At 58.5% G+C, this 19,598-nt stretch overlaps 1 protein-coding gene across 2 annotated transcripts; it reads left to right on the top strand.

The window, feature by feature from the left end:
• The first annotated feature begins 292 nt into the window (after nucleotides 1–292).
• Nucleotides 293–15,666, top strand: LOC144731432 (aldehyde dehydrogenase 1A1-like). 2 transcript variants are annotated; one of them, XR_013587956.1, is made up of 15 exons: nucleotides 293–435; nucleotides 948–1,096; nucleotides 5,461–5,565; nucleotides 6,163–6,303; nucleotides 6,934–7,063; nucleotides 7,650–7,711; nucleotides 8,892–9,020; nucleotides 9,963–10,076; nucleotides 10,665–10,767; nucleotides 11,445–11,629; nucleotides 12,488–12,655; nucleotides 12,922–13,079; nucleotides 13,478–13,552; nucleotides 14,508–15,465; nucleotides 15,508–15,666. XR_013587956.1 is itself a non-coding variant. In XM_078612465.1 (14 exons), the coding sequence occupies exons 2-14, from the start codon at nucleotides 977–979 to the stop codon at nucleotides 14,578–14,580; spliced, it is 1,563 nt and encodes a 520-aa protein (XP_078468591.1). In that variant the 5' UTR covers nucleotides 293–435; nucleotides 948–976; the 3' UTR covers nucleotides 14,581–15,666. The 2 variants fall into 2 exon arrangements, 1 of the variants encoding a protein (XP_078468591.1); XM_078612465.1 differs by having other exon boundaries at nucleotides 14,508–15,666.
• Nucleotides 15,667–19,598: the final 3,932 nt, after the last annotated feature.

Here is a 19,598-nt window from a genome sequence, read left to right as displayed (position 1 = left end):
GGCTACCGCCAACGCAGCAGCAGCGGCGGCGGCGGCGTGAAGTCCCGCCGAGATCCCCGATTCGGCGAAACGAGCGCCGTGAACCTGAGAAGGCGACAGTGGTCGAGAGTCTTGCCGAGGGGAGAGAGTTTTTACTATGCGCGAAGCCATCGACTCCGTGGCAGCGGCCGAAAAACAAGGTCCAAGCTCGGGCCAACCTTTGACTCTGAGATTTGATGTTTTTGTGTATTATCGGCTGGAGGGCTGACTGATCATTAACGCGAATAGACCCGAGTAGAAACGCAAGGTCACGATGGCCCACCCACTCTCCTCCCACCGTCGCTGCACTTCAACTTTATAGTTCAAAAGCTCTGTGGTGTAACCACTCTCGCTCTCTCTCTCGGTGTGTCCCAACGCGTCCTTCCCCCTCTCCCCGGCTCAGCACCGCAGAGGCAGGTTCGTATGGTCGCATCGCGCCAGTCGGTAACACTCCCAACACTACCGCCCGCTTCCCACGTACACAGACGCGCGCGCACCTACACTTTCACAACAACAACCACATTCGCTGCTAAAAGGTGTTGTTATCACCGCAGCGCTCGTGCCAGGCTAGGTACACTTTGAGGCCACGTGAAGCGTCGACGGCTCGCTGCCGACAAAGGCAAAACAATTCCACCCCCCTCCCCACCTCGTATAGTTTATGTTGGGAAAGTTCTGCTATAGGCAAAGACCCCCCGTATAGCCTTAACAAACTGTTGGGACAAGTGCTGTTAGCGAACACCTATGAAGGCCGGCACGGCAGACGATGGGTTGGGTGGCCAGGAACCACGCCCGGCCGCCTTTGTCTCCCCAGTGGCGATGGTCACACACCGCGCACACGCAGCACAACACTTGCACGCTCGCACGCTCATCGGATCTTTCTGCCCCCCACTCGGACCCCCACTCGGACCCCCCCCCCGCACTCGTCGCAGACTCGTCGGGACGCACGCTGACGCTGGCCATGGCGCAGAGGGGCGACGGAGTGGGTAGAGGGGGCGAGGGGGCCGGGGGGCAGGTGGCGGCGGGAGTCGGGGGCCCGATCCCCACGCCCGTGGCTGACCCCCAGATGAAGTACACGCAGGTACGGCGGGCGCGTGGGGACTCTGGCGGCGCGTCAACGTGTGCGTGTGAGTGTACCTGGTGCGGTGTGTAAACATCGCCACGAGGGAGACAAAGGCGGCCGGGCGCGGTGTTGGCCACCCACCCCCTCGTGTGCGGTGCCGGCCTTCATAGGTGCTCGCTAACAGCACTTGTCCCAACAGTCTGTTACAGGCTATACGGGGGGTCTTTGTCTGTGTATTTGTGTGCGTGTGCAGTGTATCTGTAGGGAGCGGTAGTGCAACGGTTAGCGCTGCGCTACGAACCCCAACACCCGAGTTCGATTCCCGCTCACGGCCACCAACACCGGTGACGATTATCTGTATCGGTCCTGGGCCACCCCTAGCTCGACTCAGCCTTAAACGAGTCCCTGGTGCGGTGTGTAAACATCGCCACTGGGGAGACAAAGGCGGCCCTGCGTGGTGCTGTCCACCCGCACCGTCGTGTGTCGTGCCGGCCTTAATACCTGGCCACCCGGGTTCGATTCCCGCTCACGGCCAACACTGGTGGCGATTATCTGAACCGGCCCTGGGCCTCCCCTAGGTCGACTCGGCCTCAACATGAGTGCCTGGTGCGGCGTGTAAACATCGTCACTGGGGAGACAAAGGCGGTCGGGCGTGGTCCTGGCCACCCACCCCCTCGTGTGCCGTGCCGGCCTTCATAGGTGCTCGCTAACAGCACTTGACCCTTCAGTCTGTTAAGGCTATACGGGGGATCTTTGTCTTTGTTAACCGTACAATACGACGACGCGGACGTTCAGAGGTGGCGTGAAGCCGTCCGAGAAGAGAGCCACTCGTGCCGGGGGGCGTCTGGGTCCACACGTGTTGCGAAATGTTTTGAATTACTCAGCAGCTCGTTCCATTCGGGATTCAGTTACCCCCCCCCCCCCCACTTTGCCCCACACAAAAGAGGGCCCAGACCACGGCGCCGCTAATGAATAAGGGGGGGGGGGGCGGCACCACGTGGCCCTCTGATCTCGACCCTCAGGAGCCTCTGGGGTGGCCGTGGCTGTGGGGGGTGACGGGAGTGGTCGACCTGCAGCGACGAACGCGGGTCGCACCTCCCCCCCCCCCCGGCTTTTATAAATAACGTCTCCCCCCTCCCCCCCTCGACTAACAGAGTGAATGATCGGACGATGTCTCCCTCTCTATCGATAATTAATCCATCTGCCCGCCTCATAAATTACAGCGTTGCGTCCGCAGCCCATTGGCGGCGCGGCCTTCTGGGAGATGCGTCATTTCAGCGGCGATGCGGCCCAGCGCCGCTTCAGATCGATCATCGTCACCGCCCTTGGCGGCCGCGGGCAGGAGTCGAAACCGGGTCGCCGGGTTCGGAGCGCAGCGCGCTAACCGCTGCGCCACCGCTCCCCACACGCGCACCGCGCCCGCTGTGGCGAGGGCTCGCGAACGTCACGTGCCGCAGGGGGGGGGGGGTGTAGGTCACTCGCGAACGTCACGTGCCGCAGGGGGGGGGGGGGTTGTAGGTCACTCTCGAACGTCACGTGCCGCACGGGGGGGGGGTGTAGGTCACTCGCGAACGTCACGTGCCGTCGCGAGTGACCTCATTCGCCGGGGTCGGAGGTCGAGCGGCACCGAGGGCAGCCGGGGACAGCTCGGGGGGGGGGGCACCCCGGAGGAGGCGGGCGGCGTCGCTATCGCGAGTCGAAGGTCGCCGCTCGTGTCGGAGTCCACAAGGTCGTGGATGGGGGTGGGGGGGTGGTGGGGGGGGGAGAGGGGAGATGGCGAGAGGGGTTGGAACCGGCGCGGCTTCGCGACCCCCCCCCCCCCCCCCCCCGAGGGAGCGATGGGGACGCGTCGAGTCCGAGCGGTCACCCCGGGAACCGCTGCGCGGCCGCGCTGAAGGCGGGAAACCCCCGGCAAGCCACGCCCATCGCGCCCAACGGTGGCATCGACGTCGCCGAGCGGCGCCCGTCACCTCCCGTCCAGCGGCGCCGCACGACCGACGGCCTCACAACGATTGTCGCGTCCTCTGATTGGTCGGCGCAACGGGACCGATCGTAAATTAATTAATTAATCGACGCGGCGAGTGACGCGGCGTCATCGGCACCGCGAACCCAGAGCCCATAGCGGTGACCCTTCGCTTGGTCAGCAAGAAAAATAAATAATGTTGTTGTTGTTGTTTACGACTCGGGTCGTGCGCCGTTCGTCTATTGTCGAGACACCCCGTCACGGCCACTGGCGGTTGTTGTTGTTGTGCGTTAGTGAGTGCTTCTGACGGGTGTGTGTGTGTGTACACGTGTGTGTGTGTACACGTGTGTGTGTCTGTACACGTGTGTGTGTGTACACGTGTGTCACGTGTGTGTGTACACGTGTGTGTGTGTACACGTGTGTGTGTCTGTGTACACGTGTGTGTGTCTGTGTGTGATTGTGTGGGGAGCGGTAGTGTAGCGATTAGCGCTACGCTGCGCTACGAACCCGGCGACACGAGTTCTTATTCCCGCTCACGGCCAACACCGGCAACGATTATCTGAACCGGTCCTGGGCCTTCCCTAGGTGGACTCGGCCTCAAATGAGTACCTGGTGCGGTGTGTAAACATCGCCTCGAGGGAGACAAAGGCGGCCGGGTGTGGTGCTGGCCACCCAGCCCCTCGGCCTTTACAACTGCCCGCTAACAGGCACTTGCCCCGACAGTCCGTCACAGCCTACACGGGGGATCTTTGCCTTTTTTTGTGTTGTGTTTTTGTTGTGTTTTTTGTTGTTGTGCAATGATCGTTGCCGACCACAGAGCCAAAAGCCCCCCCCCCCCCCTCAAGCTGGGCGCAGTCGATAAGAGTGTACAGGCAGAGGCGCAACCCTGAAACTACTCTCCCCACAACACCGGGGCCTGCACTAGCTATCAATTCCAGTTGATTGATTCTGCACTTGCTCTATTACTATAGTACTATACCGCCTTCAACTTTTATGAAAGACTGGGTGTTTAAGGTGAGCGATTTGTCGTATTATCTCGCCGTATCGCAAATGAAAAATACTATTACTTTACTATGCAAGTAAAACATTCGTGTTTTAATATTTAAGTGTTTTTTTATTTAGGGCCGCTTTATAACATACTAGCGGGAAGTACCCGGCGTTGCACGGGCGAAAAAGACACACACATCGACGTACACACACACAGACTTCGACCCACACACATACATCGACTTACACACACATATGGACTCACACACACAGACATCGGTCGACTTTACACACACACATGGAGTTACACACACACATCGACTCACACACACACATCGACTTACACACATACATCGACTTACACACACACATCGACTTACACACACACACATGGAGTTACACACACACATCGACTCACACACACACATCGACTTACACACATACATCGACTTACACACACACATCGACTTACACACACACATGGAGTTACACACACACATCGACTCACACACACACATCGACTTACACACACACATCACAGGCCCAGCACTAGCTTAATCCGGCACTGAGCAAGAGGCAGAGAGAGAAAGCGAGGTGAGCTGCAGCGTGGTGAGCGGGTGGGTGAGTGAGTGGGTGAGTGAGTGGGTGGGTGAGTGAATGATTGAGTGGAAGAGTGAGTGAGTGAGTGAGTGGGTGGGTGAGTGGGTGGGTGAGCGGGTGGGTGAGCGGGTGGGTGAGTGAGTGGGTGAGTGAGTGAGTGAGTGGGTGGGTGAGTGGGTGGGTGAGCGGGTGGGTGAGTGGGTGGGTGAGCGAGTGAATGATTGAGTGGAAGAGTGAGTGGGTGAGTGAGTGAGTGAGTGGGTGGGTGAGTGGGTGGGTGAGCGGGTGGGTGAGTGAGTGGGTCGGTGAGTGTTTTGATGTGACCGGCAGTATGGTGAGTGGGTGGGTAAGTGAATGATTGAGTGGAAGAGTGAGTGGGTGAGTGAGTGAGTGGGTGGGTGAGTGGGTGGGTGAGCGGGTGGGTGAGTGGGTGGGTGAGTGAGTGTTTTGATGTGACCGGCAGTATGGTGAGTGGGTGGGTAAGTGAATGATTGAGTGGAAGAGTGAGTGGGTGAGTGAGTGAGTGGGTGAGTGGGTGGGTGAGTGAGTGGGTGAGTGAGTGTGTGTGTCTGTGACCTGCATTATGGTGGTGGTGGATGAGACGGGACGTAGCTTCTCGTTCTGCATTTGAAACGGAGATGGAGTAACGAAATGAGACGACGCGCTCTGGGTGGATTGGTGCCCCACAGGACCGCAGCAGTAGTGTGTGACTCCATTCTACTACGCTGTTGCCTTCACAACACCACCACAACCACCCCCACCACAACCACCACCATCCCTCTACCACCACAACCACCACCGCCCCTCTACCCCCCCCCCCCCCCCCCCCCAGTTGTTCATCAACAACGAGTGGCAGGAGGCCGCGAGCGGTCGGAAATTCGACGTCATCAACCCCAGCACTGGACAGCTCCTGTGCTCTGTCTCGGAGGCCGACGAGGTGAGCCACCTCCACCACCTCCTCCCCCCTGTGGGGGTGGACACGCAGAAGTCACGTGACGTACGGGAGGCTTGAGCTGGTCGAGAGAGAGAGGGAACCGTGACAGTATGATGCCGGTGATGACGATGCTGACGGTGATGACGACGATGATGACGATGGTGATGTCGATGATGACGATGGTGATGTCGATGATGGCGATGACGATGATGACGATGGTGATGCAGATAATGACGATGATGACGATGGTGATGACGATGATGATGATGGTGATGACGATGATGACGATGGTGATGCCGGTGATGACAATGATGACGATGGTGATGTCGGTGATGACGATGGTGATGACGATGATGACGATGGTGATGCCGATGATGACGATGATGATGACGATGATGACGATGGTGATGACGATGATGACGATGGTGATGCAGATAATGACGATGACGATGATGATGACGATGATGACGATGATGACGATGGTGATGACGATGATGACGATGGTGATGCAGATAATGACGATGGTGATGACGATGATGACGATGGTGATGCAAATGATGACGATGGTGATTCCGGTGATGCCGGTGGCGGTGTGCGCAGGAGGACGTGGACCGCGCGGTGCGGGCGGCGCGGGCCGCGTTCCGCCTGGGCTCGCCGTGGCGCCGCATGGACGCGTCGGCGCGGGGACGGCTGCTCGCTCGCCTCGCCGACCTGGTGGAGCGCGACCGCGCCCTGCTCGCGGTGACTCCTCCACGCCACTCCGCGCCCGCCGGCTCGCGGCCACTCGGCTCACGCCGCTCCTTTGTCCCGGGTTTTCTCGTTTCGCGAAGGTTTTTCTCCCGTTCCAAACCTCGCGGGCCGCCCCGGTCAACGCGCACCACAGGAGGCGGTCGACGTGGAGGATCCTGCGAGGCCGCTGGAGCGAGAGGCCATTGCGGCTCCAGACGTGACGCTCGACTCGCGGGTTACTGGATGGGCAGAGCCACGCAGCACGTTGCCCGCTATGTCGAAGGGCGTTCGGTGTCTGCGAAAGACGGCGCCGCGCGCCTGGTGACAGCCTGGCGCCGGGCAAATGGCGTGGATACCCAAATGTTTTGTTGTTATCGTACTGTACTCGAGTACCTCCGGTGTTCACCGGGGCCGCCCGCCCGGTTCGAGCTGCGATTGCGCCCCTGCTGGGCCCCCGCTGGGCCGCCGCGTCACCACCCCAACCTCCATTGCTTCTGCAGTGGGACATCCCGGCTGGAGTAGTGATGGTGGCGATTTTGATGATGATGATGATGCTGGAGGTGTTGATGGTGATGATGATGATAATGAGGGCGATGATGGTGATGATGATGATGGCGATGATGATGATGGCACTCCCGCTAGACGCTGGAGTGCCTGGACGCGGGGAAGCCGTTCCTCACGACCTACTCTGTCGACTTGGACGGGGCCATCAGGACGCTGCGCTACTACGCAGGCTGGGCGGATAAAGTGCAGGGGCGAACGGTGCCCGTTGGTGCGTAACCACTCACTCACTCCCCCTACCCCACTCACTCACTCACTTCCCCTAACCCACTCACTCACTGACTTACCCACTCACTCACTCCCCCTAACCCACTCACTCACTCCCCCTAACCCACCCACTCACTCCCCCTACCCCACTCACTCACTCACTCCCCCTAACCCACTCACTCACTTACCCACTCACTCACTCCCCCTAACCCACTCACTCACTCCCCCTAACCCACTCAGTCACTCACTTACCCACTCACTCACTCCCCCTAACCCACTCACTCACTCCCCCTAACCCACTCACTCACTCACTTACCCACTCACTCACTCCCCCTAACCCACTCACTCACTCCCCCTAACCCACTCACTCACTCACTTACCCACTCACTCACTCCCCCTAACCCACTCGCTCGCCACCGTAGCGCGAACACACAGACACAGCACACGCCACGTTGTGTTATCGTGTCGTGTTATGTCGCCGTGTTATTGTGTTGTTATGTCATTGTGTAGTTGCGGTGTTCTGTCGTGTTGCTGTGTCATGGTGGTGTTGTTGTGTCATTGTCGTTGTTGTGTTGTCTCCGTGATGGCAGACGGAGACTTCATATCGTACACGCGGCACGAGCCCATCGGAGTCTGTGGGCAGATCATCCCGGTGAGCGCGCATCTCTCCATTCATTCTGTCATTCCATCAATCATTCATCCATACATACCTGCAGTAATTCGTTCATTCATACAATCATTAATTCATCTGTACATACATTCAATAATCCATTCAGTCATCAAATAATTAATCATTCAACCAGTCATTCCATAATTCATTCATACATCCAACCATCCAGTCATTCACTCGTTTGTTCATTCATCCATCGCTTTACTGTCATCTCCCAGCCACCGCGTAGTCCGAGTCTATCCCACGCGTGGGTATTCGCAGGCAGTTTCTCATCCATTGGAAAGATATGCTATGCAGAAGGGCTATTGCCTGAAACGTTGCCTAGAGGAGATGTTTCCTCTTAAGGCCATTAATGAATGTGTTCAGTTTTTTTTCTGCCATTCAAAGACATATCAGGATTATCATCCGTTGTAATTGTATCATTATTTCTTATTTCACTTGTTTACTCAGCAAAGCTTCGCCGAGTCTCAAGACTCTCATTCAGGAGGGTCCTGCCGAGTGCGTGCGCAGTAGGGGGCGACGATCGCTGTGCATTCCCCGGTTAGCGCGCGGTTGCCTACGCACGGTGCGAAAATAAGTTCAACACGCGCACACTGCATGAAATGCATAAGCAGGAAAATGGGTCCGATTGGACCGCGACGCCGGCCACACGATGGCCTGCTCTTCGAGTGACCTCACGGGGTTCTTTAACGTCCGCCGTTTCTTGAGCGAAGCGGACGGCCCCACGTGGTCGCGTTTCTAGCCGCTGGCGGACGCGCCGCGACGTTAACCGGGGTGGGCCCCCGCCGGAGCCGAACCGCGAACCGTCCAAAACGAGCGGGGCGAGCGCCCTGCACCTCCGCTGGTGCGCGACACCGCCCCCAAGGTCAAATTGTCGCTCCGTTGCATGGGAAGGAGGGTTGACGGGGGCTGCACAGCATCGGCCGGCGTGACGATAGCGGGCACGGCACGTGGGAAGGGTTGACGGTGGCTCGCAGCGCGGCCATCGTCGTCACCGCTGCACCTCGACGCCGACACCTCCTCGCCCTCCGCTAGAAACCCGCAGCTGCTGCCGCCGCCGCCGCTGCACGGTAGAGACGGGCGAAGCACGGGCGAGAGTGACAAGTCCGTCATCCTGGCCCCCCCTTCCACTCGCCTCCCCCCCCCATGTCTGTGTGCGCAGTGGAACTTTCCGCTGCTGATGCTGGCCTGGAAGCTGGCCCCGGCGCTGTGCTGCGGCAACACCGTGGTCGTCAAGCCGGCCGAGCAGACCCCACTGAGCGCCCTCCACGTGTGCTCGCTCGTCCTCGAGGTGACAGCGCCGCCAATCCCCGCCAGCGCCGCTCTGATGCGCGTTCGCATCGCCGCCGTGCGTCGTTCGGCGCGAAAATGTCCGACACTTCCGATGCTCCACGTGCAGCGTCGCGTCGCGAGCCCGAGGGAGCGTGGCCGCCCGTGCCGCGGGGGCTTCGGTGTCGACTCGGCGCCGCGGGGCGCGGCTCCGCTGCCGAGATGGAGCGGAACGGTGCGACGGGACGAAGGCCATAGATGGATCGTTGTGCTGCAGGCGCGGGGAGGCCCTTCACCCAGCTGCGCTCGTGGCTGATGATGATACACGCGTGTGCGTGTCTTTCTTGAGTGTATTTGTCTTTTTTATAAATATGAGCAACGTCCTACGTGTGGCTACACGGCGGGAAGAAGGATCGAATCGAGGGTACAATGTGTGAAGAAACGGGGATTCAGAGGAAAGGAATGGGTCAGGAGAGACGAGGAGAGGGAGCAGGAGGAGGCTGCGTGAGGGCCTCGACGCTGCCGCTGCTGCTGCTGCACGGAGGAGGAGGAGCGGCGTCTGTTTCCACAGTGGGCGGGGACGGGGAGAGGGGAGGGGCTCAGAGTGGGGGTGGCCACGCAGAAGTCACGTGGTGTACAGGAGGAGGCTCGAGCTGATTTAGACTGAGATCTAGCGACCCAAGTTAGATTCCCGCTCACGGCCAACACCAGTGACAGTTATCTGAACTGGTCCTGGGCCTCCCCTAGGTCAACTCGGCCTAAAACGAGTATCTGGTGCGGTGTGTGAACATCGCTACTGGGGGAGACAAAGGCGGCCGAGCGTGGTGTTGGCCACCCACCCCCTGTGTGCCGCGCCGGCCTTCACAGGTGCTGCTACTCGCTAACAGCACTTGCCCCAACAGTCTGTTAAGGCTACGTGGGGGATGTTTGTCTTTGCATCTGTGCCACCCGTGCCCCCTGCCAGGCGGGGTTCCCGCCGGGCGTCGTCAACATGCTGCCGGGGTTCGGGCCGACTGCCGGCGCCGCGATCGCTCGGCACGTGGACGTGGACAAGGTGGCCTTCACCGGCTCCACCGAGGTGAGCGCACACATCACAAGGGTCCCGCCGTGTAGCCCGCAGCGGGCTGTCGGGGCGCGCGGGCGGGTGGGTGGCACTGCACCACGCCTGCCCCTGCTGACTTCGGCAAGCCAGGCGCTGATGGTTCCACACCCCACCGTGCACTCACTTAAGACCGAGTCGACCCCGGGGAGGCCCATGACCGGTTCAGATTTGCCGCCACCGGTGTTGGCCGTGAGCGAGAATCGCACTCGGTTCACCGGGTTCGTAATGCGGTGCGCTAACCACGACGCTACCGCTCCCCGCTGTCCGTGTGTGTGCGCGCACGCATGCTTATCACGTGTAACAGCGCCATTGAGGCACCGCCAGCGTTAAGGAGGGCGGTTTCTATCACAAAAACATTCTATACCATGATGAAGGATGCCCCTGGGCTCATAACGATTCATCGCCTCATCCCCGTAAACATGGAACGTTGGGCTGACGTTGGACCGACGTTGTGACCAACGTCAGTCCAACAGCCTTCAACAACGTGCCGACGTTGGGGGGAAGCTGCCCGGGCGTCTGCGGCGGCTGAGTTCTGAGTCGAGCCGCCGGTGTGCGTGGCCCTAGGTGGGGAAGCTGATCCAGCAGGCGGCGGGCGCCAGCAACCTCAAGCGCGTGACCCTGGAGCTGGGCGGGAAGAGCCCCAACATCGTGTTTGCCGACGCGGACCGTGAGTGCCCCGGGACGCCGGGGATTCATAGCGGCCGAGACTCCTCTCTCGGTCGGCCGGTGGCACCGCGCCCGGCACACCACGTCCAGTGTACCTTCTCGTCGCTATGGCCGCGGCCACGGACGGTCGCGCGAAAAAATCACGAATAATTATTCGGTGAGAAATGAGGCCCTCAAAACGAGGGCGGGTGGGTCAGGTGGCAGAGCGCCGAGCACTCCCAGGGCAGGAGGCCGGGGTTCGACTCCAGGTAACGAGGTGGAGGTCTGGGCCCACGGTCACCCTCCAAGGTTCACAGCAACAGAAATGAGTCCGACTTCCTGGGCCGTTGCCCTCCCTTCCTGGATCTCCGTCCCGAGGGCGCTCGACGCAGTTTGAAACCGAACGTCGCGTTGATCGAACTGAGCTGACTCCGGTTTGTCAGAGTTGTCGTTCTTCAACGTAACCGGCGAGCGAGCCCGAAACGATCGCAATCAGCGCCGCGTCGTTAATAACGCCCACACGCCGCTCGATAGTTTAACTCGTTTCGAGGGCTCCTTGACGTCCTTTGAATTTTGGCCGCGTCCTTACGGGGCCCGGCACAGGATCCCGTCGCGAAAACGCGGCCACGCGTTACGCGAACACAACGCCGAAGCGTCGTTTTTGTCGTCGCCGTTGCGTGCCCTCCCCGGCCCCGGCAGTGGACCTGGCGGTGGAGCAGGCCCACCAGGGCTCCTTCTTCAACCAGGGCCAGTGCTGCACGGCGGGCTCGCGCGTCTTCGTGCAGGCCCCCGTCTACGACGAGTTCGTGCGCCGCACGGTGGAGCGCGCGCGGCGCCGCGCCCTCGGAGACCCCCTCCAGCCCGGCACCGATCAGGGCCCGCAGGTGAGGACCACGACGGTGGCGGTCGCCTGCCCCCCCCCGCCCCACCGCCGCTCACGGCCGTCAAGTTGACGTTTGGTGGCTAGGAGATGTTGACTACCTCGCCTGGTGTGCAGGAGGTCGTGGGTTCGCTCCCAACCCTGTATATTTGGAGTCTGCATCTCTCTCTGGGCTCGCGTAGATTTTTCTCCGAGCCCTCCGGTTCTCCCCTCCACATTTAGAATAAACATCACGGCGTTTCGAGTATTTTGCTGCTATAAATGTCCACGTGATGATGATGATGATGACGATGAGCCCACTTTGTTGAGCTATCATTTGTGATAGACAAGTCCCTTCTGAAACAAGAGCTACATAGCTCAGTGGGCCTTACCTGGCAAAATAAAAAAATAGTAGCTTAAATAGTTTAGTTTAGTAGCTTAAATAGTTTAGTTTCGTAGTTTAAATAGTTCCGCGCAAAGCAATGACTCCTCCGTGTGAGAGGAGGGAGAGGGGAGGGGGTGTTAACTTCTCATCGAATGCATTTCCGTACGCTTCATGACATTTAGTCACGAATTCCCGCCCGGAACGCAACCCCTGATTTTAAGCAGCATTTCCTAGGAACGCATCCCTCATGTATAGCGGGCGGGGGGGGGGGGGTATTCCTGTAATTGTGAAATGAATTTGCAGAAACGGCAAAATAGCTTCAGGGTGAGTATTGTGTGAACGGACAACACGGACAGCGGACAAATACAACGGGTGGTACCGTGCCTCTCCCTGCACCCCCACGTGACCTTGTGTGACCTCTCGTGACTCTGTCGCGTGACCCCCACCGCGTGACCCCACCGCGTGACCTCACGTGACCCCCGCCGCGTGACCCCACAGGTGGACCAGACGCAGTTCGACAAGGTGCTGGAGCTGGTGGAGAGCGGCAAGACGGAGGGGGCGCGCGTGGCGTGCGGGGGCGGCGCGGACACCGCGGCTGGGGCGCTCTTCATCCAGCCCACCGTCTTCACCGACGTGCAGGACCACATGCGCATCGTCACGGAGGAGGCAAGGCACAGCCCTGCCCCGAGTTGTCCTCGCTACGATTTCCTGCTGCTCACCTCTTGCTTACAGCCCCCGCAGAGCCAACTGTAGAAATTTCAGAGTCTGCATTAATGGTCTTCTTTTGAGACCGGACCCTTCCAGAGACACGTTGACATTCGATCGCCGGCTCGGGGTCAGCGACCGCCGTGAGCGCGCCGCAACGCCTCTTGATTTAACCCCCCGCGGAGCCTGGACGCCTCTGGACATTGTGCGTGCGTGCGTGCGAACAGATCTTCGGGCCGGTGCAGATGATCCTCAAGTTCGACACGGTGGAGGAGGTGCTGGAGCGGGCCAACAACACGAGGTATGGCCTCGCCGCAGCCGTCTTCACCCGCGACCTCGACACGGCCCTCACGCTCGCCGCGGGGCTGCAGGCCGGCACCGTCTGGTGAGCACGCACGCACTCACGCACGCGCACGCACGCTCTCACGCTCTGAAGCACGCGCACAGGAGCTTACACACTGACGCTCGCACTCAGGCACATACAAGCATAGAGAAGGGAGGGCATGACTGTGGCTGAGAAGAACCGAAGCTTCGTGTGGAGCGACAGGCCAGGTAGCATCCACATAGCATTACACAGCCGATGAAAAGATAATGTCGCCCGACTGATTTGGAGTGAAACCTCTGCTGTCAAATCAGAGCTAGACATAAGCACACTCACACACACACTCGCACACCCACTCAAACACACACCCACACACTTGCACACCCACTGACACCCACACGCCAACCGTTGTGCACAGCGCGCTGCTGTTGTTCACAACCGCCTGCTGTGTCGGTCTGCAGGGTGAACTGCTACAACGTGATCCAGGCGCAGACCGCCTTCGGCGGATTCAAGATGTCGGGAAACGGCCGGGAGATGTGAGTATCCGCCCACGCTCACTTGGCGTCGCGCTAGCAGCGATGGAGGAGTTGTGTGGTGGCTCCCACCGCCCCCTTCCCGCGGGCGTCGTGGAGGAGCCGTAACCCAGGCTCGCCAGGAGAGGGCGGCGCAGCAACAGTGTGGACTGCACCTGCTGCGTCCCCCTCGCTCAATCGCTCGCGTGGGTTTTCTCCGAGTACTCGGGTTTCCTCCCACATGTAAAGACCAATTAACTTGGCCGATTCGAAATTCATATGTATAGAGGACCGCAGAGCTTGGGCAACTATTGCCAGCCTGGGCTCACCGCGTGGCTGCTGCCCTTCCCGCTCGTCTGTGATTGCTCGTCGCGGGTCGTTCTCTCCCGTCAAGACTGAGCTAAGGCTGCACGGAACATTACAACTTGACGTTATTACGATGAATATACCTTCAAAGCGCTGTAGAATTTGTAAAGTGCGCAGATTTATCACAGAGGTGTGAGAAACCGCACACGAGTGGGAAGGCAGCTCGAACCAGCGCCACCTACCATTTGCCAGGCTCAGCGGCGCTGTAATTGGGATGTTTGACCGGCTCCGTTCATGACGAGCGTTCGCACGCGCGGGAGGGGACCACGGCAACCCGAAACAAAACCCACGCTCGCCGAGGGGGAGGTAACGCTCAGTCCCCGTACAGCCGTAAGTGAACCCGCTTGCTGTACTCCCGCACCCCGGCAAGTCGAGAGGGACGGCGACCTCGACGCCCGCGGGTACGTGTGGAGGGATTTTCTCGAACGTGCGCCATCCGTGATCCACCAGCCCTCGCTTCTGGGCTACGGGCCGCGTGGCCCAGCACGGCCGCTCACCTTCCCACGGCCACCGTCACCGCCGCCACCACCACCTCCTCCTCCCCCCTGCTGCTGCCACTGCTGCCACTGCTCACCTCCGCGCGCTTCCTTCTGTTCCCTCCCGTCTCACGCAGGGGCGAGTACGGGCTGCAGGAGTACACGGAGGTGAAGACGGTGACCATCAGGGTCCCGACGAAGAGCTCGTAAACACTCGAGGCCGCGGGCTGCCGCACGGTGGAGGAGGTGGCGGGGAAGGGGGGCGATACCCGCTGGCCCAGAAATCGTGCAATGTCGAGCCGACGTCGGGCTAAGGTTGGGCCAACGGTTACAGCCCCGTACCGACGTTGGCCCAACTTTAGCAAGTTTCATAATTAGTTTTTTTCACTTTTGGGTGAGATGTTTTTAAGCTAGCCCGCCACCGCCCGACGGCGGTGCCAGTCACGGGGTGGGCAACGTGCCGATTGATTTTGGGTTTTCCAACAAAACACGGACGCTGACGAGGCAGAACGTGGAACAGCCCAGGCGAGACTTTGGAAATGTTTTGTCCGACGTTTCACTGGAGATTGCGCCTGTCGCGAGAGCTGAGCGCCCGCTAGCAACCTGATGATGCTGGATGTAACCTCCAGCGAAACTTTGGGTAAAATCGGCAACGTTTTTGTTGACGTTCTAAATTCTACGGCGGGGTGTTCTGATTAATAATTGGTTTAAAGTTCGGTCGTCGTGTAAATAAAATGTTGCGTCATAAACCTTCCGCCACCCGACGCAGCCAACGAATAAAAGTGCCCACGTGAATAGACACGTGGCTGGATGTATCGCTGCTTCAGCGGCAGCAGCACCAGCAGGGGCGTTGTTGTTGTTGTGAGTCTCGCAACTTTGCGTGGACGTTTCTCTGGAGACTACATCCAGCATCCTCAGGTTGTCAACAGGAACTCGGATCGCGAGTTAAGGCGCTTCCTGATGCGGGTCGGCAAGGAGATAAAAGTGGTCGCGTGGTGGTGCCGTGTGGTGGAGGTGGTGCCTTGTGGTAGAGGCGGTGGTGCCGTGCGGTGGAGGTGGTGCCGTGTGGTGGAGGTGGTGTTCCGTGTGGTGGAGGTGGTGTTCCGTGTGGTGGAGGTGGTGTTCCGTGTGGTGGAGGTGGTGCCGTGTGGTGGAGGCGGTGGTGCCGTGTGAAGTTGGACGCGGCCTGGATCCTGGGACGTCTCGGTCGAGACAACGCAGAGGGTCGCTGATTTGAAACGTTTTGCGGTCACCATTTGTGCCGATTGACAAATGTTAATAAACGCTTAGATTTTACGCGGCGTCTGTGAGTTCACTTTTTTTCAACAAAAACAAATATGTATCGGACCTTGAGATAAGCACATCGACGGGGTTTGCTGCTGCTGCGTTGTCTGTGGTGCATAGCCCCAGTGGCCACCACTAACAAGTCCACTCGGCACCTATCGTCATGGGGACCTTTCTGCCAGTGTCAAAGTGAGAAAAAGAAGAATAGGTTTGACCCTTTCTGGCAATAGAACAGGCGTTGAGATGTTCAAACACCTAAATAGATACCCTCCGCAAGGAATCAAGTCTGCATTAACCACACACACGGGACTTGTGCTCTGGTAATTGTGATCTATGGGATTGTTTTTGTTTAACTGATTGGCCTTCACCAGGGACAGCAGCCTTCTTCATCGCCTAGTCTCACCAGCACGTGTCAATCACGCCGTGTGGTCTACAACGAGAAAAATATTTTAAATCGATGTTGAACTTCTTTCACACCTTACGTCAAACGCGCCAATCGAAGGTGTGAAAGGAAACGTTTCGGGCAATGTGCCTACTTCATAGCACAAAACGTCGCCTAGTTTATAGACAGTCCCCGGGTTGCGGAAGTCCCAACTTACGGAACTCCGACCTCACGGAAATGCTCCCGTAAATCATGTCCGAAACATTCAACACGTGGAGATGTTTCGCGTTGGTTGTCAGCGCAAGTAGTGCGGCGCAAGTAGTGCGGCGCGGATGAATACCGTAAGGCAGGCAGCCTTACGCCTTCTCACTCGAGGTTCATTCGGGTCGAGGTGAATGGAATTTTTCTTGATTTTTTAGGGGAAATTGTTCCGTTTCCTACACACGGAAAATTCGGGTTACGGATCGTTCTCGGGAACCTAACCCTTTCGTAACCCGGGGTCTGTGTGTGTTTTTTGTATGAGCTGTTGTTAATTGTAGTTGCCTACGACGGCCCAAACAGCAGCAGCACCACCAACACAATGTTTAGTTTTTTAAATATTTGACGTCATTGGTGTCGTGAGTGTGGGGGCATCATCCGTGACGTCAGCCGCGAGTTATTCCGTCATTCGACCGCTTGGAGTCGCATCCCCCGCTTGGGTTTGTGAGGTTCCCGCCCGTGACGTTACCGGTTGCCGTGGAGACTGTTTGTGCGTGACGTCACTGGTCGTGTGCTTCGACGTGACGTCACGCCCCTTGCACAGATTCCCGGCGGGTTAAACCAAAGTGGCAGGAGTGGGTGGGGGTTTTTACTTTCCATTTAAAATATTTAAAACGTTAAAGAGGCAAAGCTCATTTAGGAGACTAAAGATCGCATGAGTGAGTGTGTTCCACTTAGATAACTGAGTTGTAATTCGGGGGTTGAGTAAAAATGTGGGAATTCAACACCGAGTACGGAATGGTCGCGCCCGGGAGGAGCGTTCTGGACCCGAGTGGAGCGTCACGATCACAGAGGCCAGCGCGAGACAGCGAGAGACACGGGGACAGAGAGACACACGGGGACAGAGAGACACACGGGGACATAGAGAGACACGGGGACATAGAGAGACACGGGGAGACACACGGGGACATAGAGAGACACGGGGATATAGAGAGAGACACACGGGGACATAGACACACGGGGAGACACACGGGGGTCTCCATAGAGACAGAGAGACACACAGGGAGACACAGAGAGACAGGGTATCCATAGAGACAGCGAGACACACGAAGAGACACGGGGGTCTCCATAGAGACAGCGAGACACACGGGGGGAGACACGGGGGGAGATAGAGAGACACACAGGGAGACACGGAGAGACACACGGGGAGACAGGGTCTCCATAGAGACAGCGAGACACGAGGAAACGGTCGCCATAGAAACGGAGACACGGGGAGACAGGGACACAGAGTGACGCAGAGAGACATAGGGGGGGGGCTAACGCGTGGCCAAGCAATCTCCGTAGAGACAGGGAGACAGGCACTTGGAGACACGCACACAGAGCCGGTTGCTAGCAGACGGACAAAAGAAGACAGGCGGAGACACCAGGGCTCGGGAGACAGACACGTGGAGACACGTGGAGACACCCGGAGACACCACGTGGAGAGCGCTGTGAGTACCCCGTGGGTGTGCGCTGTCTCCACGACGACGCACCCACTGCCTCTCGCACAGCACCGGCATAGCAGGTGCTATAGGCTGCTCCTGCTGCTGCCGTGGCAGGGACGCAGCAGAAAGTGCGGTGCAGCAGGCCCAGCTGCTGCACGGCACTTCTCTGCACCCGCCTGTGTGGCTCCCCGCTTTCACCAACTCACAGTGACCAGATTGGTGAAGTATGGTCAAAGTAACCCCTGCGACCCGGCACCGTGTGCGGAGAGCTCCTCATCCAGCAGTGGAGTGACACGAAGTGGCTGTGCGCGTGTGGAGAGCGGTGGCGCAGTGGTTAGGGCGCCGCGTGCGCCGTTACAACATTCTCGCTGGAGAGACAAAGACGGCGGGGGGGGGGGCAGGCGTGGTGCTGGCCACCCACCCGCCTCGTGCCGCCGTCATAGGTCGCTCGCTCACAGCACTTGCCTCCAAGACTGTTGAAGGCAAACGGGGGGTCTTTGTGTGTGTGCGTCACATGTTACAACACGCATGTTACAACACGCATGTAAGCCACAGAGCAGTATTCTGTGCATTGTTGATGCGGTCGCGTTTACCCTCTATACAAATCGTCGTGTTGCACTGGACTATTGTATTATTGTGTCGTATGCGTTGCTTTGTATTATTATACGGCGGCGTTGCTTGCATTGTGTTTGTATCGGACGTGTGGTGGTTGCAGCAGTGAGGTTACCACCTGTCCCGGGTTGATCCGGGACGGGTTGGAGAAATCGGTGTTTGTGTTTGGGTGGCAGGAATTGCTTTGTACCGAGATCTGGTGACGGCGTTGTGTTAAAATGTACTGCTGCACAGACTGCACGGTTTGCATCAACCTGGGCTGACTACGAGAAGTGTCCGGATTTGTGCAGTGTGAAGAAGGTGCCAACCCTCCCCCGTACCACTCAATCACTGAACCACTCACCCGCTCACCCGCTCAATCACTGAACCACTCACCCACTCAATCACTCACCCGCTCACCCGCTCACCCGTTCATTAATTGAATCGTTCGTTTGCCAAGTCACTCAGTAACTCAGCCACTCACCCACTCAATCACTCACCCACCCACGCTAGCGTCGCCACCTGCCTGGGAATTGGCATCTGTGGTTATTTGTGTGGCAGGAATTAATTTGTACCGAGATATTTGTGACTCAGCGTGGCCTTCCCCGATAAATGAGTATATATGAATATTCGCTCACTCAACGACTCACACCCTCACCCATTCATCGCATTCACTCGTTCGTCACTCGGTAACTCATCCACTCACGCGATCACACATCCTCTCCCTCGGGGTTGCCAACTGTTCCGGGTACCCACCGGGACAATTGGGGGAAATTGGCATCCGTAGTCGGGTGGCAGGAATTGATTTGGACCGAGGAATCCGTCCCGGTTCTGTTCTGTGTGTGGAGCAGGCGGTCACCCCGGAGGCAGCTCGCGCTCAGCGTGTGCACGGGGATCTTTTTGGAAACATTGCACACGAAGGAACCGACACCGCACGGGGCGGTACACGCAGCAGCGATATGATATTGACGTCAACTTGTAACGCACCGCCGCCACGCAGTGTTCCCCCTCGCCCGGCGCTACCAACAATTGCGGCTTTTAACATAGCAAGGTGTTATTGGCCAATTCGTGAGTCTTTATTATACACGTGGGAGGAAACTTTGCACTTGCGAGCAAGGGGGAAACGCTCTATCCCATACAGACGGAACAGGTGGAGTTTGTGTAGTTTTTGTTGTTGCTGTACAGCGTTCTCTGGGCGAGCCAGGGTACGGCACCTCCTCGGTAACTATGGGATGGGAGTTTCACATCATCTCTGTGTGATCCGCCAACCTCCGCTGGTGCCTCCACAG

Source organism: Lampetra planeri, chromosome 39, assembly GCF_965212315.1.
Source record: "Lampetra planeri chromosome 39, kcLamPlan1.2.h2, whole genome shotgun sequence".
Taxonomy (NCBI): Eukaryota; Metazoa; Chordata; class Hyperoartia; order Petromyzontiformes; family Petromyzontidae; genus Lampetra; species Lampetra planeri.
This window is presented reverse-complemented; position numbering and strand designations above follow the sequence as displayed.

Bases quoted from the DNA above. Each gene is read 5' to 3' on its own strand.
- LOC144731432 (XM_078612465.1), top strand. From the start codon at position 977: ATGGCGCAGAGGGGCGACGGAGTGGGTAGAGGGGGCGAGGGGGCCGGG. The intron at 5,566-6,162 runs GTGAGCCACCTC...CGGTGTGCGCAG, and splicing joins CTGTCTCGGAGGCCGACGAG to GAGGACGTGGACCGCGCGGT. The intron at 9,021-9,962 runs GTGACAGCGCCG...GCCCCCTGCCAG, and splicing joins TGTGCTCGCTCGTCCTCGAG to GCGGGGTTCCCGCCGGGCGT.